Here is a 15945-nt window from a genome sequence, read left to right on the forward strand (position 1 = left end):
CAGAAGAACATATTCCTGCAATTTTACAATATACTGACAAAATCAGATAAATTTCAATGCATCTATAATTACTTAAAACATATCAGCATGTTACTACAATAACCAAAAGAAACAGGAATTTAACTAGCCTATTCTCCTAGACTAGTAAACACAAGAATTGAGTAGGTATCCTAACTTTTATTGCCATTTGTGAATAGCTTACTTTCTAATTGCTCTATATTTCCTAACTAGCTTTTAATACTGTTTAGGTAAGGACCTCAAACAATACTGGGCAGCAGGTATGAAATGGATAGCTAAATTGAATGGATGACTTAAAGGATTCCCTTATAAGTACCTATATATTGAAACATATTTTATTATGGCTTGCTTTCAAACTGTTGTTTTAAAACTTAAAACATTACCTATTTCAGAGAACAATAGTAAAGCCCTTATTCGTTAAGAAATGCAAGATAAAAATTTAAAAATTGAATAACAGTAATTATCATGCTTTTCAATAATAAAATCACATTTCATTTTCATATCTTAAAAGGTTTTTATATTTTAAAAACTCAAAAATAATTTTATGAGCTCACAAAGTAATACTGTATTTTTCTCAAGCTATTAATATATCCTTATGGACAGGGAGGCCTGGCGTGCTGTGATTCATGGGGTCGAAAAGAGTTGGATACAACTGAGCGACTGATCTGATCTGATCTATATTGTAAACATTGGATGTATTTTACTTGGAGTATTTGCTTTTTTAAGATACTCTTCTTTTGATTTTTTTTTTTCATGTTAACATTCTGAAAACAGTACAGTTACATTTATCAGCATTTAAATTTTAAAGCTCAAGATGAATAGTTTTGTTTGAAATATATAACTTGGTAACATCATGCACCTAAATTGAATTCAAATTGTGTCAGGGTTTTAATTCATACTGACTTTTAATATGACCCAACTAGTTACTAAACAGCTAACAGTTCCACAAGAGGATAAAATATACCAAATCTGTTGGTTCTGAAGGTGAGGCAAGATGTAGTGATGATACAGCCTATCACTGAGATCCCAGGAGGAAACAGAATTAAACTCAGTTTGAAGGAGGGATTTTAATGAAGGGACAATCTACAGAAGTGTTGGCAGGGTCTGGAGAATCAGCAGAAGATGCTGAGAATCCAGAGAGTGGCAAACCTCCTATCCTCAGTCTGAAGATACAGGGGGAGGGAAGAGTATTACAGGAGGGAGAGCTGGAGCCCAGAAGGCAGGAGGGGTGCTGGGCAAGAAGGTACAATCTTGGAAGGGGGAAGCACCACCCGAGATTTTACAGGGTAAGACTGAAGCAGGGAGAGCACTGGAAGAAACACCCCAGCTTCTCTCTTCCCTCATCTCTGATCCCCTACCTGTGCCTTCTTTCTGCCGGCCAAACCAGAAGCCAGTTGGAAGGAGTCAGCTTTTAGGGGCAAGAACAGGAGGAAAGGAAATGGCTCCAGGGAGGGGCTGGGGGCCGGGGGCGGGGTGGCAAAAACACTAGGAAACTCAATTACGTCACTGTCCCTGGGGTGTGACTCCGGGTGGCAGAATGAAGTGTGAGCCTCTGATCTCATTCCTCAGAAGTCTACCAGGAAATACCATTTTGGGAAAATAATTTGTTTAAAAAAAATACAAAACCCTCTTGTTCTTCTGCACTCCTCCCCCTCTTCAAGTTTTATTTAAATACTTCCTTTCGTTTACCTCCTAGTAACACAGAGGTATTTGGTTCAACAAGCCCTTCAGTTGGCAGACTTTGTTTCTATCCTGAGAGCCTTCTGAACTGTAGGAAATCTTTATACAACTGTCAAGATCTGGGAAATTTCCCTAAGATCCCTATTAAAGTTGGTGATAACTTTTCCCAAAAGTCAATCCAGCCGCCCACAGATGATAGCATTCATCATTTCTTTGATAAATGTCAAATGCATTTGAAGTAAAACTTGAAGTATTTAGTTTGAATGTTCTCTAATCTATTAATTTTGTACATGTGCATAATTTTTGTGTAACTTCTGGTTATAAGGCAACTGTAAACAAAGACAGAGACTAATCAAAGCTACACTGTAAGAACACATACTAAGAAGCCTTCTCAGCAGAACCGAAAGTTCTTAAATGGAGGTTCCCTGGGGTGCAGCCCTGACCACTGTCAAACATGAAGTCTGGGGTGGGGGGGACAGGGATCATGGATGATTCATCTTTGCAGTAGCCAAGGCCCTAAAACAGTGTCTCGCACATTTCATGCACTCGATAAATGTTTGCTGAATTGGCCGAACCTTCGTTTGTCCCGTAATCACTACCCAAAAAGCACACAGATAATTACTTCTTGGAAAAATTCCAACAACTAGTGTTTGATGTCACCTATGTGGTTTCTCTCTCAAGAGCAGTTCTGTAGGATTACATAATTTTATGTTTCTTTCTTCCCCCTTTGGCCTTAATGTAATACATGTGAATAACAGCTTTATACAAAATTGCTACCCAGCACAACCACAGCAGATTCAAGGCATCATTTTAGAGGTGATGACAGCATCTTTCAATTTAGCAGATGACAATGGCTAGGGAAATGCATAATTTGGTATTAACTAAAGAGCTAAAGATATTTTGAATATATTCTTTTTTTTTTAAGATCAGAGTTTTTTTTTTTTTTTAAAGAATTAGTGTTACCACAAACTTAGTCTTCAATAAAAAATAATTCTGCATTTCTATGCATTGAATGAAAGTGTCCAATTACAAAGTTAATTCTGTAACATACTTTTTAAATTTAAACAGCAAAAATGTTGCATCCAAAATGAATCTCTATAGCCCCCCAAAAGACATATATGCAGGAAGACCAAGGGTTTGGTGAAAATTAAAAATATTTCATACTTTGAAATTTAGAATTAATTTAATTTAGAATCATTCCCAAATTTTATAGTCTAGATTGAAATATTAATTTGAAATTACCTTGGCCACTGAAATCCTAAATTTAACACTCTTTAGAACAAAATAGCCTTTCTCTTCTGCTTTATGGGCAAATGAACTAAATGCTAGGAAATGGTACTGCCTGGGCCTTTGAACCAAGGCTAAAAGAGATGAAATGCTATCTGATGTGTATAAACATTAGAGAACCCATTTTGAGCTAATAAAAGGATGAGTTTGTTTCATATCCTGTGACACAATATTCCCTCTTTTCTGAAAATGCTCTCATTTTAACAATAGGGGGTTTTATTTTTTTTTTCTCCTCCAGGGTAGGGGTAGAGGAATCAAGATAGCTGTTATATTCCTTTATTAAAATGTACTGTGATGAAAAATTCAGAGTGTGGATGGGGAAACAAGCCTGGACTTTACCAAAACATAAAGCTGCATTTAGGGCAGCTGGTAAAGGGTTAACAGCAACAGTACAAATTCATTATTTGCAAACTCGACATTCCCCAAATCTCTCTAACACCTTGCTTTAAAAGCCTCAGACAGATGATTTTATAATGCTTTACCAACATTTCAACACCTGAAAAGCCTCAACAAGTTAAACCTCTAGTCTTAATATTTCAAACATGACCTGACTCAATTCTTTCATTTTTTATTGCTCAAATTCTCATTTGTTTTCATTAATCAATGAATAATGAGGAATTTTACATACCTATACACAAAGTAGATTTTCATTTTTTAGGAGCCTAAGAAATGAAAAGGAGAAAAAAAACCACAACAAAATGCTGCCACAGAAATATTTTAAAACAGAATGTTAGTTATTTATACTTCTCACAGCTCTACCATTCAAAGTGCATTCAGACTTCAAAACAAACCCTTCAGTAACATCAGTGTTGATAGTACCTCATGGCAGGTTTAGCTGAAATCTTGAGGATCCCAAAGGACCAAGATAAACACATACATACTGTTCTGGCTACTTCATCACTCTTCATCACTATTCTTTTGGGGTGACATATATTGCAGTTGACCCTTTGAGAGGGACTAAAATAGACATGTATTGTTCCTGCTTGCCCAGCGTCCTTTCTCTATGTTTTCTTTGGAGAACTCCTCTACTCCAGATAATGTGGACCTGACATCAAACCCCTTTCTGAAGGATGACATATGAATCCAAGCTTAGTCAACGGAACAGTCTCTTCTTCATATTCGGGGAGGGGCAAGTGACTGACACCCCTGTAAGAACAGCTCTACAACTTTAGCAGAAAATATTGAAGAAACAGTGTTATCCTTTCCTTGCTCTGAGTTGGCAGAGGAACTATTGGGATTTAAGTCAAAACTAGAAAACAGATCCTGATAACCTTGCCTGATGGAGCCAACAATGCTATAACAGGCAAGACCTACCTGTAGGCTTTTTCATCAAATGAGTGAAGTCCTTTATACTCAAGCCAGTTTGAATTGGTTTTGTCACTTGCAGCTAAGAGAATCCTGAGTGTAACAATGTGACAATATTTACAATAAACATGACTGCTTTTCAAGTTTCTCCTCCGCCTATACATTATCACATTTCATCTCACAATTCAGGAAAGCATATATCCATTAACATGAAATTCATTATCTTTAAACACATAGGATGTGGAAGAGGGACAAGCAACGCCAGGGGCGTGATCATTCTGAAATATGGTGGTCAGGGAAGTCTTCCTTAGGTGGAAGAAAAGCGGGGATTACATATTTCAGAGAACTGAATTGTTATCCATCAAATGAAAGAATAAACAGTTTATAGCAGAGCCAGGAGTGATCCTTATATTAATTCCCTGAATGATAAATTAGGAAGCTTCTGCAGTATCCTAGGCCCAAACAGACTCAAACAAATAGGACATAAAGTAGAGTCAAGTTAAATGTGGGGCTCTCTAGGTGGTACCTGTCGTCACTGACATAGGATAAGAGACAGTTTGGGTGACAAACGGAAGGAGACAAAGTATGGGTCAGTTAAACATGCCTGCAGGATATCTAAAGGAAAGCGATCCAGCAGGCCCTTAGAATGGTAGGCCTGGGATTCAGGTAGGCTGAGACTGGCCATACAAGATCCCCAGTGGCATAGGGATGGCAGTTTAGGCTTGGGCAACGCCCACTAGAGCCTCCCCCACAAAAGAAGAGAAGGCTGGAGACCCACCATCTCCCTCTAGATAATCTCAGTCCTGTTTGTGAGCTCCATGAGAACGGGCTTCCTCACCAGACAGGTTTCAGTAAAAATCTGTGCAATATCGGAGTGTGTAGACCCCGGGCACTGAGCACATGCTGTTGATTCTACACGGGTATTTCGCCAGGTACCCTCCACTGCTGGGGCTGCCAGGCTTCGCGGCTATACAGGGTACAGTGTCATTATTCAGATCTCACCTCCTAAATTAGTTCATGCTCTCACATTAGGTGTAATCACAGCTGGCAACGCTTTCTGGGGATGTCTCAAACAGATTTGACTTGAAAAAACAGTTTTCTGTCAATTAACTTGAGATAGAATTGTTGCCTCTTCCCCCGCCCCTTCTCTTTCTCCTGGGCGAACCCAGTGACCCCAGCAGGCATCCCAACAGAGGCGAGGTTCCGAGATGGGTACCTCCAGATGAGTCTTTAAACAGCCATCTAAGTCTCAAAGACACAAAGCTGAAATGTGCGGCTGTTGGCTATTCCAAAGCAGTCTTCCTGCGTAGGGGAGAGCCTGCCCTAGGCGGCGGCAGACCTCGCCGGCGGCGAGCCGGGAGACCGAAAGGAGGTGCTGTCAGCCCGCGATCCAGATTTGTCCAGATCCCCGAGCTCGCGCCGGGCCGCCGCCTGCCACACGTCTGCTTTGGTTTGGCAGAGCACGCGGGTTCAAAGTCGCCCGGCGGGGACCCAAGCGCCAGGTGCTCCGGAGGGCAGCATTCCCGCTCGCCTCTCGTTCGGGTCCGAAGCCTCTTGCTTTGGACTTGACAGAGAGGTCTGATCGCCCTCCAGCTTCCACCTAATGGCAGGTTAACGGCCTGCATTCCACGCCTTTCCTCTTACCACCTCTGTAGCTCCCCTCTCTCTGTCACTTAGCAAAGCTGTGTTTTACTGTGTTGACCACGTTTGTGTAAAGCTCTAAGTTAACGCGTGAGGTAAAAATTCATTCGCCTTGAAATTTCAAAATCACCCTTGAAAACTCGCCCATAAATCACAAGATTTGGTGTCTATATGCAAGGCAATAGTACGTAAGTACACGTGGATAGAACATGCCACAAAGGTGTACAGTAAATAAAATGCGGATGCAAAGTATAAAATTTTAAGTGCAAAAGATAAAAATGGTATCAGGGAAATGAACCTGTCTGCGATGCCACTGTACTTGCCAGTGCCTCCTGCACTAGACTGTATGAGGCACGAAGGCAGGCCTCGTCCGATTTTGCTCATCACTATGCTCTCAGCGCCTGGAAGCCTGGCACTTCGCGTCCACGAGTGTTCAATGCTCTATCTCGAATAAGTGAAATAAAGAATAAATGAGTGCTCGCTCGATCCGACTCCGCGACCCGCAGAAGCGGGCTAGAACGGCCGGCCCAGCGCCATACTCTCGGCCGCGAGGCCAGGATGCGGACACTGGCATCGATGCCCCGCGGCGCCAGCTCCCAGCCGCTGCACGTGCGCCTCCTTGCACCCAGGCCTAGGCGCACGCCCCGCCCCACCACGCACGCACGCGCCCTGAAGCCTGGCCGCCGGGTCGGCCCGCTTGCCGAGGCTCACCCGCGCGTCCGCTGCCCCTCACCCCTTTACCCACTGGGGGGCGCTCCCCTCCCGCCCCACGCGCCCACACTCGCGCGTCTCTCGGTCTCTGGCGACTCTACTCCGGAACCTGGGCTTGCGCGCCGCCTCCTACCTGAGGGCCGGCGAGGGAGGAGGGCGGAAGGGCTGAGGGGGCTGAACAAGACCGTATCGGGAGGCGGGAGACAAGAGAGCGAGTGGCCGCCGCAGACGGCATAGAAACGCGGGCGCGCGCGCGCGCGTTCCCGGCCCTCGCTCCCTCCGTCGACTCTCCTCCTGAGCCCAACCCTGCTGCCGCGCGCCGCCGGCCTCGCCTCGCCTAATAACAACGGCGCCCAGGGTCAGGTGGCCGCGCGCGGACAGCGCCGTCATTGGCTCGGCGGGGAGCGCGGCGCGCCAGGATTGGTCGGGGGGTGGAGCTTCTGCCGGTGCGGGGGCGGGGCTGGAGAGGGAGGCGGGGAGGGAGATGGTAGGGGCGGGGCCAGGCCGCGGTCCGCGCCTTTGTGCCCGGCGCGCGCTCTCCGCCGGTTCCGGCTGCATCGCCGGCTGCATCAATAATTCAGAGCGGCGGCGGCGGCGGCAGCGGCCGGTGCGGGCAGGAGACGGCGGAATCAGCGGGGATCGAGCGGCAGCGGCTATGCATCCAAGTGCGGCTGGGCAGCCACGGTACCCCTGAGGCCCGGGCGGGGCTCCGGGAGCATCGCTCGAGGGGCACGCTTGCCCAGGAGTGCAAGAAGACCCGAAGTGTCCAGAGCGGCGTCGGCAGAGCTGAATACGGATCTGAGGAGGGGGCTTCGGAGCCGGGCTGGGGCGGGGGGGCGGCTGGCGCAGGCAGCCCCCGGGGTGGGGGGCGGGGTGGGCGCCGGCGCCGCGATGCTGGGCGTCGTGGAGCTGCTGCTGCTGGGGGCAGCATGGTTGGCGGGCCCGGCCCGCGGGCAGAACGAGACGGAGCCCATCGTGCTAGAAGGCAAGTGCCTGGTGGTTTGCGACTCCAATCCTACGTCCGATCCCACGGGCACAGCTCTGGGCATCTCTGTGCGCTCCGGCAGCGCCAAGGTGGCTTTCTCTGCCATCAGAAGCACCAACCACGAGCCGTCCGAGATGAGTAATCGCACCATGATCATCTACTTCGACCAGGTGAGTGCTCCAGGAAGACTGGATGGGCGGGGGTTGGGGGAGAGGTAGTAGGTAGATATTCGACCCTCTCCGAGGTCTCAGCGGAAACGTGGGGACAAGAGTTTGGATAGATTCTTGCCCACTCCCCTTCGTTCCCGTCTCGTTATAGGTACTAGTGAACATCGGGAACAACTTTGATTCAGAACGCAGCACTTTCATCGCCCCGCGCAAAGGAATCTACAGTTTTAACTTCCACGTGGTAAAAGTCTACAACAGACAGACCATCCAGGTCAGCTTCCGCCTCAGGGCCAGGCCCCAGCCCCGGTAGGGGGCTACTGGCCGCGGGAGTGAGTCGGCCCGGCGTGGGTGGGAAATAGAAGGGGCAGCCGCATGTGCCCAAGGCAGCTTGGAGGAACGGGTAGCAGGGCCTCACGGTTCTCTGGCTTGGACTCTCCCTTGTTTTCCAGTCATGGGTTCTTTTTTTTTTTTTCTTCAGTCATGGGTTCTTGAAACCACCTCCAGGCACAGTTTTCTGCCTCCGCCTTGTGGGACCCTCCAAAGAGGTCCTCCCGCTACGGAAGCCCGGGGATTTCTCTTTAGAGTTTCTGTTAGCATCCCAGACAGTTCCCACTTCCGGAAGCTTTCCGCGGATCCTCTCCTTCAGCACCACGGACAGTATCCCCGACTCCTGTCCCAGTTCTGAAGCGGGCGAGAAACCTGTGCGCTTGCCTTCAGTGCCACGCTCCGGGGGAGTCCTGGCGTCCCTCTGGGGACCCACTCCGGATTTCTGAACAAGTAGCGCCTAACTATATCAGTTGAAAGGTGGAGAGAAAAGGGAGGGGCGTAGTGCCACACCCTCCTGGCTCCAGCCTTGCCCCAGCCAGCACTCACTGGCTCTCCAGGGTTCCCAAAGGTTTTCAGGTTTGCTTTGGGCGGACACAGAAGGCAGAACGCGCGGCTGGGGAGAGGGCCATGGGCCTTTATCTGCTGATGCCACCGCAAGGGCAAAGCCAGGCGGTGGAGGGCAAGGCTGGATCTGGGACGAAAACTGAGCCCGGAGTTTGGGGATGAAACACGGAGTGCAGCTCTGAGAGAGATTTCTCATCTGCCGAAATCTTGCCTGGCTACTCCGCTGCATCTCTGCTGTGTCCCGGCATCTGGAATCGGGAGCAGCCAGGGTTTTTGTTTGTATTTGTTTGTGTTCCCGGAAGCGCCAGTTGTCTGACTTTCTCTCTGAGGCTGGCGGGGAGGGCAGGGCCGAAGGTCTCTGGGCGCCTGAGCCACCTACGGGTTCACTAAACCGGATAAAAGAGCGCCGTCAGGGTTCGATTGGCGGGCCCAAGAAGTGAAAGTTACTCCCGTTTGGGGAGCAGACCCTTTCTGTCACCCAGATGGGTCGCCTTCGCCTCATTGGGCCCTCGGTAGTAAATTACAAAGCCCCGTTTCTTTCCGCCCCCGCCCACCCGCCGCCCCCTGCTTCCAAGCTTTACGTCAGTCAGCCAAGCGGTGAAGGTTCGCTATTTTATCTACGCTTCGGTACCCCACTGGGTTGCCCCTCTGAAGCCGGCCTTTCTCTTTCTCAGGTGAGCCTCATGTTAAACGGGTGGCCGGTGATTTCAGCCTTCGCTGGTGACCAGGACGTGACCCGGGAGGCCGCCAGCAACGGAGTTCTAATCCAGATGGAGAAAGGCGACCGAGCATACCTCAAGCTGGAGCGGGGAAACTTGATGGGGGGCTGGAAGTATTCGACCTTCTCCGGATTCCTCGTATTTCCCCTCTGACTGGCTCATCTCGGGAATGGAGGCAGGGAGAGGGCGAAGGCAGGAGGGGAAAATTATAAAGAGGCTGAACTTTAGAGGACGAGAAAGCGGCACGACTTGAAACTTCCTACTTGTTCCCCAGCTGTATCCGGTAAACGAAGCGCAGCCCGGCGGTTGGACAACTTAGTCCATTTCCTCTTTAGGAGAAGTAAATTCCGCTTAGCTCTGCGCACTCCCATTTCCAAAATAAACTCGCCCCCAACTCCAGTTGCAGTAATCAAGAAAGACAGACTGCCTTGTCACTGTTTCTTACCCCGTGTTCATGTTCCCTACAATTTATATAAAAGAAACTTTGCATTTCACTGTATAATGTGAAATATCTTCCTCCTCTGAGTCCCGCTCTTAATCTTTTCATCCGCTGAAATCTGATATGTCCCCCCCCCCCTTTTTTTTTTTTTTATTTTGGAGAGGGGGAATTTTTTTTTTTTTTTGGATGGGGAAGTAGTTTTAATTTGGCAAGTACTGCTCTTAAAACACCGCTCGAATTAATTAGCTGAAGGTACTTTGTATGTATCATCGGCTGCTTGTTAGCAGAGAAAGGACTCACCTTAGTGGTGACTGGTTTAAAAAGAAATATATATATATATAAATATATATCATTTGTACACGAAGAACTGTTCCCAGTGGAAACTGGCTGTATTTCCGTATTTCTATGTCCCATTTGGAGTGATCGTGAAATCTAAGGCTGCTTGATGTTCTGATGCTTGTCAATGCCCTAGTGTTCTGTGGCTCCACTAAACGCCAGGAGGTTCTTCGGGACGCTTCCTCGTCCTCTGTAACATACCTGTGAATAGCCAAGATTTAATTTTGCTTTAATCCAATAAAGTTCAAGTGGAACTTTTATTTTTCTGAAACAGCTTTCTAAACTACGCACCTCCCCTAGTTGCGAGGTCTGGGGGCAGGGGTGCGGAAGGGTGAGATTCAGAGGTGTAAGGGACTTGGCGGCGTGCAAGCCGAGAAAGGCTAAGGCAGCGTCGGCCCTCGCTCCTTCCTGCGCGGGCCTAGGGCCAACCATGCATTCCGCCCTGTGCTCCCTGCTTTGGCGCAAACGTAAGAAATATGGTTGAAATGTTGCTAGGCGAGGCCCGACAGCCGGCCTGGAAGCGAAAAAGGCTTTTCGCAGTCCAAGTGCATCAGGAATAATTCCAACTCGAGGAGCCAGAACCTTTCTGCCCTTTCGTCACGCTTCCCACGCCTCTGCCTCCGGACCGTCCGCTCACAGATCCCGAAGCTGCGTCTGTTTTATTCCGCCTCCTCTGAATCCCGAGTCTGCGCCGGCGGTATTACCGGGCGCCGGGGACTTGTGATCGCGCTCATCGCAGGACTTTTATTCAAGAGGTTCGTCCAGGAGTTTTGATTGTATCGGAACATAATGTGAAAGCAAAATTGAAATAAACGACTTCGTTTTAAGTCTGGAAGTCTGACCAAGTCGCTTCGGCAGAGGGGAGGTCGGGCCGGGAAAAGCAGGTGGGCGGCCAAGGGGCGGGAGCCGCGGCCTGCATGGGCCCTTCTGGCTCTGGTCCTTTTGGAGGCTTCTCCTGGCCCGAGATTCAGAGATGAATTTAATTAGAGATGGAGAGAAGCGGGAAAGAGGTTAATAATAGCACCGTAAACAATGTTTCTCGATTTATTCCTGCGGCTCCTTTTGATTTAGAGTCAACAAGCGAGCGACCTGAGCTGAAACTCAGCCCGGGCTTCTCCGCACGCAATCCAGGAGCTCGGGCGTCTAGCTGGTGCCCTCAGCGGCCCCAGCGGCCCCGGACCCCTCAGGGGTTAAGCAGGGACTTGGGACTGAGGAGGGGAACCGGTCTTTTTCCTGCCCCACAGTTCTCCACCCTAGTCAGTCCCCAGGGAAGTGAGGATAAGGAGTCCTAAAGGAATTTTTAAACCATTCTTAAAGAAAAGCAACAAGACTCTAACCTCCCCTCCCCAACTTTCTCCGCATTCTTCCAGTTGGGAGGGAGAAATCTGAGAGAACTGGAGCGCCGGGCAGCGGAACTAGTTCGACCCCGGCTCAGCGGGAGCAGAGCCAGCCCGCCAGGCACCCGCATACCGCACAAGCTAAGGCTCACCGCCGCGCAGGTGGGGTAGCCACCGCTCACGGGAACTGAGCCCCAAGCACCCTTGAAACTGACTCGCCTGTGAGTGGATGGTCGGCGAGCAGACCCGCACTGTGGGTGTCCAAGCGGTGCGACCTCCAGGCGGTGTTCTGCAGGGATACTTTGGCAAGTCCTCCTGCTTGGCCTCAGTTTGCCCATCTGTAGAAAGAGGGAGGAATCTGAACATCTCCAAGAGTCCTCCTGCCCCGAGGTTCTAGCCTTTCTCTCTGGTCTTTTGCCTGGCTTTAGGGAGTCCTGGCTGCAGCCAGGTGATCTGGAGCCTGTAGGCTAGCCCGGAGGCAGGGAGAAGCAGCCTATCCAGGAACTCAGGTTCACTTTGAGCCCTTGCTCTAGGGCCTGAAAGGTCAACACAGATAGGGAGTGAAGGGGCCCTCAGTGGGACAAGAGTGCGAAGTTATCCCTTGATTCTGCTGGGGCTCCAGCTGGCCCCTTCCTGGCTGGAGCACTTTCTCTCCAAACTCTGCCCTTGGCCTTGGGGATCCTGCTTAGCTGGTTTCAGCCACTTCTTTCATCTCCTGCTTCCTTCTCTCCCACTCCTGTCTTCGTGCCTTTGCACCTGCCGTTTCTTTGCTTCAAGTTGAAGCACCTTTTTTCTTCTTTCCCCACTTGGTAGAATCTTCTCTTTTTGGGGATCTAAGCAGTTCAACTAAAAGGCCTTGTCCTCTGGGAAGTGGTCCTGTCCATACAGCACAGACCCTGCCTTCCCCAGGCTCACAGCCCCCCTCCTCAACCTTCCACCAGGCCCTACCTGGAGTTGGCAGGGAGGACAACTTTGAGCTGTGGACAGCTCTTTCTTTAAGACCATCTGGGGCCTGGCACTTGGCAGTTGGGCCACCTCCCTCACCTCTGGGGCAAATGTGGAGGTGATTGTTACTCTGCCAGAGGCAGGTGAATGACCTTCATCTGAAAATTGTGTTCCAGCTTCAAGGAGTGTGCGTTGAGGATTGAGAGGGTTAGAGAAAAAGGGGGTTATTAGCTCCATAGGGACTACCTTCCTGCCCCCAACCAGAGGCTAGGAAGGGGAGGGTGTTATTCTAACCCACCTCAGAGTGGCTTTCTTTAAAGCTTAGAATCCTCTAGGCCTTTCTAGATCTGGGTCCTGTTTCTTGCTTTTATCTCAAATAAACCTGATCGGAATCAAGGCTGTAGGAGTTCCAGGACCACATCTTCATTCAGCTTCATCTTCTGTCTAAAAGTCTCCTTTCCTGCCCGGGTCACCTTGGTTACTTCCTTCTGTTCTGCCTCAGTGGTCACCTCCCACGGGGAGACTTCTCACCCCAGATAGGAGAGTGGTAACCTACCTCTTCCAGGCCTTCTGCTTTGGAGTGTGGTCTCTCTTACCACACTGCCTCCTCCCCCACCCAGTTCCCGAGTGCAGAGCTTGAGTTAGGGGTCTGGTGGAGGGAAACTATGGAACTACCGAGAGCCAGCGGGCTGAAGCGGCGTGGGGGGCGGGGAGTGGGGAGCGGTGGGGGTGTTGGGGAGGGGGAAGCGGGGATGGGGTGGCCGGATGGGGGGATGTAGGAGGGGTGGTTTCTAAGACCCAACGAGCCCAGACCAGACTCGTAGGTCGAGGTGTTCCAGGCAGCACCCTGAGCTTCTGGGTGTCTCCGTACCAGCGCTGGATCCCTGGCCAGGTGCCAGGGTCACTGTCGCCCGTGTAGTCTGCTGCGCAGCGCGGGGTTGCGCGACGTTCCGCGCAAGGTCCCAGGGCTCGCTAGCTCGCCGGGGCTTTCACTGTTAGCAGAGCTGGGAGCGCGCCCTCCAAGCTGCGCTGGAGCTGATGCTCGTACCCCGGGCGGATTGGTTCCTAATGAGAACATAATTACCCAGATGGAGAGGGAGCCTCACCCCGCTCCTTAATTGTTACCGTTATGGGGTAGTGGAGAGGCGAGAGAGTGCTGGGCTGAGCTACGGGGCCGGCATTTCCGCGCATACAGGGCGGGGTCCTGGGACCCCCCGCCCCCACCGGCACACCCAGCTGAGGTGAAGGCTTGGCGCCCTGCCCTCGACCCCTGGCGCGCAGTGCGTCCTGATACTACTTCCTCCCCCAGCCCGAACCGCGTTTTCCTCAACTCCTAGATGCAAGGGGTGGATTAGATGTCTAGGGTATCCTCCAGGTGATCTGACTTTTCTGATCAGCACGTCGGTGAGTCGTCTTCCCCGTCCCCCACCCGCCACACACCTCCAGGCTGCGTTTGTCACCCCTGCTAGCTTTCAGACAAAACAGTGCAACCTTTTACTGGGTCTGCGGAGGCCAGCGGTGCCCTTGAACGGGAAGGTCAAGCTGGGAGGAAAAGTGGAAGTACCCTTCCTTTGAGCCAACTCAGTGGGAAAGAAAAGCTTTCTGGAGACGATGACAAAGGTCTCTTGGCCTCTTTGCACAGGGCTCCTCATTGAAGATACACGCACACTCTATCTGAGCCTCAGTTTGCTCACATTTCAAATGGGAACAATAATATCTACACAGCAGCGTGGTTGCTAAAAGGTATAAAAATGCTCAGCACTGCCTGTGGCAAGGTAGGTGCTGAATAAATGGAAGCAACAATGAGGAACAATGGCCACAGTAGAGCCATCACTATCACAGAAGCAAGACTCGAAGGAACATCAAGCAGACAGGAAAGCTAAAACCACGAGGGTAAGGGACACAGAACATGTGAGTTAGGATCCCTCGTCCTTCTTCTCCTTGCATGTTCATCACCCCACCCACCTCCAGTTAATCATGAGAACAGGAGGATTTTACCCTGGAAGTGTCTTTCATCTCCATCCCTGTTGCTCATATATTTGTGTCAACCACTGTGGACGAATACTCTAGCTTCATGTCTGCTTTCCCTTTGGGTATGAGTGCTGTTTACATATCTGTGTTAATTTTTTAAAAAATGATGCCATTTTAATTTATTAATTTATTTTAATTGGAGGCTAATTACTTTACAGTATTGTAGTGGTTTTAGCCATACACTGACATGAATCAGCCATGGGTGTACATGTGTTCCCCATCCTGAACCCCCTCCCACCTCCCTCCCCATCCCACCCCTCAGGGTCATCCCAGTGCACCAGCCCTGAGCACCCTGTCTCATGCATTGAACCTGGACTGGTGATCTGTTTCACATATGAGAATATACATGTTTCAATGCTAACAGTCTTTTGGACTCTGTGGGAGAAGGCGGGAGTGGGATGATTTGAGAGAACAGCATACCTGTGTTCACTAAGAGGGCGAGCTGCTTGCATCCCGCTCATCTTGCTTGGCCCAGTGCCCCCTGTGGTGGGCACAAAGCAGGACTCCTGTGACTGTGTCAGCAGTGAAAGCAACCTGTGACTGGCCTGGTTGCAGGATATGGACCCAGCCAGTGAAACTGCCCTTCAGGGGACCTCTCAGTCCTGGAAGCACCCCATCACTGATAGGAATGCTGATGCAGAAGTGCGTCCACACCCTGTACTGGCCCGGAAACCTTCCTGGGCAGCTGCACTTCTCATCTCTTCCTGTTTCGTTCTGTGCTCAGCCTGTCCCTGGAAATCCCACCTTTGACTCTGGGAAAGTAGTGAGCAGGGACAGCGAGGAAAAGGCCAAGATTAGACATATGGGTTGGTGTTTGGATTTGTTGCTAGGTCTTAATGCTGAGAAAATACTTCTGGCAGCAGTGAGAAGACACTGTGCAGCTGAAGTCAGGAAGGAGAACTTTATGATTATAAAGAAAGAATTTCCAGGTGTGTGACCACAGTCCAGAACCCAGGGGGGTCTTTGTTCATCTTTCTCAACCCTGAAGAGGTCAGGGAGAAGGTGCAGAAGGAGGGAGCAGGGGAAGGGAGCAGGCTCCAATCTGACCTTGAGGTCCACCCCATATACGAAGTCCTCTCTGAATGCCACCCATCAGGGCTTGGCCCTCTGCTGACTCCCTGTACTCTCTTATTCAGGTCACACCCTGACCACTTGGATGTTAAGCTTCATGGGGCATCAGCTGTCATCTGTGGTTTCTCACAGTGCATCCAGAGCCTGGCACAATGTCAGGGTTGGTAGATGCTCAATAAATGCTCCCTGATTGAATGAGTGAACATGTGAGTGGGTGAGGAGAAGGAGGGAGGGATTACTGGTTGTGTGATGAGTGCATTTGTCTGACCCACCAGACTGTGAACTCCATGAAAGTATCCACCTTGTTATTGCCTTATTTACAGTTACGTTCTCAATGCACACTGCCTGGAGTAGAGTCAGCATGAACAGTATTTCCTGAACA

At 49.9% G+C, this 15945-nt stretch overlaps 1 protein-coding gene across 1 annotated transcript; it reads left to right on the forward strand.

Moving 5' to 3' along the window:
- The first annotated feature begins 7533 nt into the window (after positions 1-7533).
- Positions 7534-9557, forward strand: CBLN1 (cerebellin 1 precursor). The gene is made up of 3 exons (XM_005909670.3): positions 7534-7797; positions 7946-8065; positions 9360-9557. Exons 1-3 carry the CDS (start codon positions 7534-7536, stop codon positions 9555-9557), a joined length of 582 nt encoding a protein of 193 aa, XP_005909732.3.
- Positions 9558-15945: the final 6388 nt, after the last annotated feature.

Source organism: Bos mutus, chromosome 18 (assembly GCF_027580195.1).
Source record: "Bos mutus isolate GX-2022 chromosome 18, NWIPB_WYAK_1.1, whole genome shotgun sequence".
Classification (NCBI taxonomy): Eukaryota; Metazoa; Chordata; class Mammalia; order Artiodactyla; family Bovidae; genus Bos; species Bos mutus.

What these genes read in the sequence shown, in the direction of transcription:
- CBLN1 (XM_005909670.3), top strand. Translation starts at nt 7,534, where the DNA reads ATGCTGGGCGTCGTGGAGCTGCTGCTGCTGGGGGCAGCATGGTTGGCG. An exon ending in TGATCATCTACTTCGACCAG is followed by an intron (nt 7,798 to 7,945) that starts GTGAGTGCTCCA and finishes GTCTCGTTATAG; the next exon opens with GTACTAGTGAACATCGGGAA. An exon ending in ACAACAGACAGACCATCCAG is followed by an intron (nt 8,066 to 9,359) that starts GTCAGCTTCCGC and finishes TCTCTTTCTCAG; the next exon opens with GTGAGCCTCATGTTAAACGG.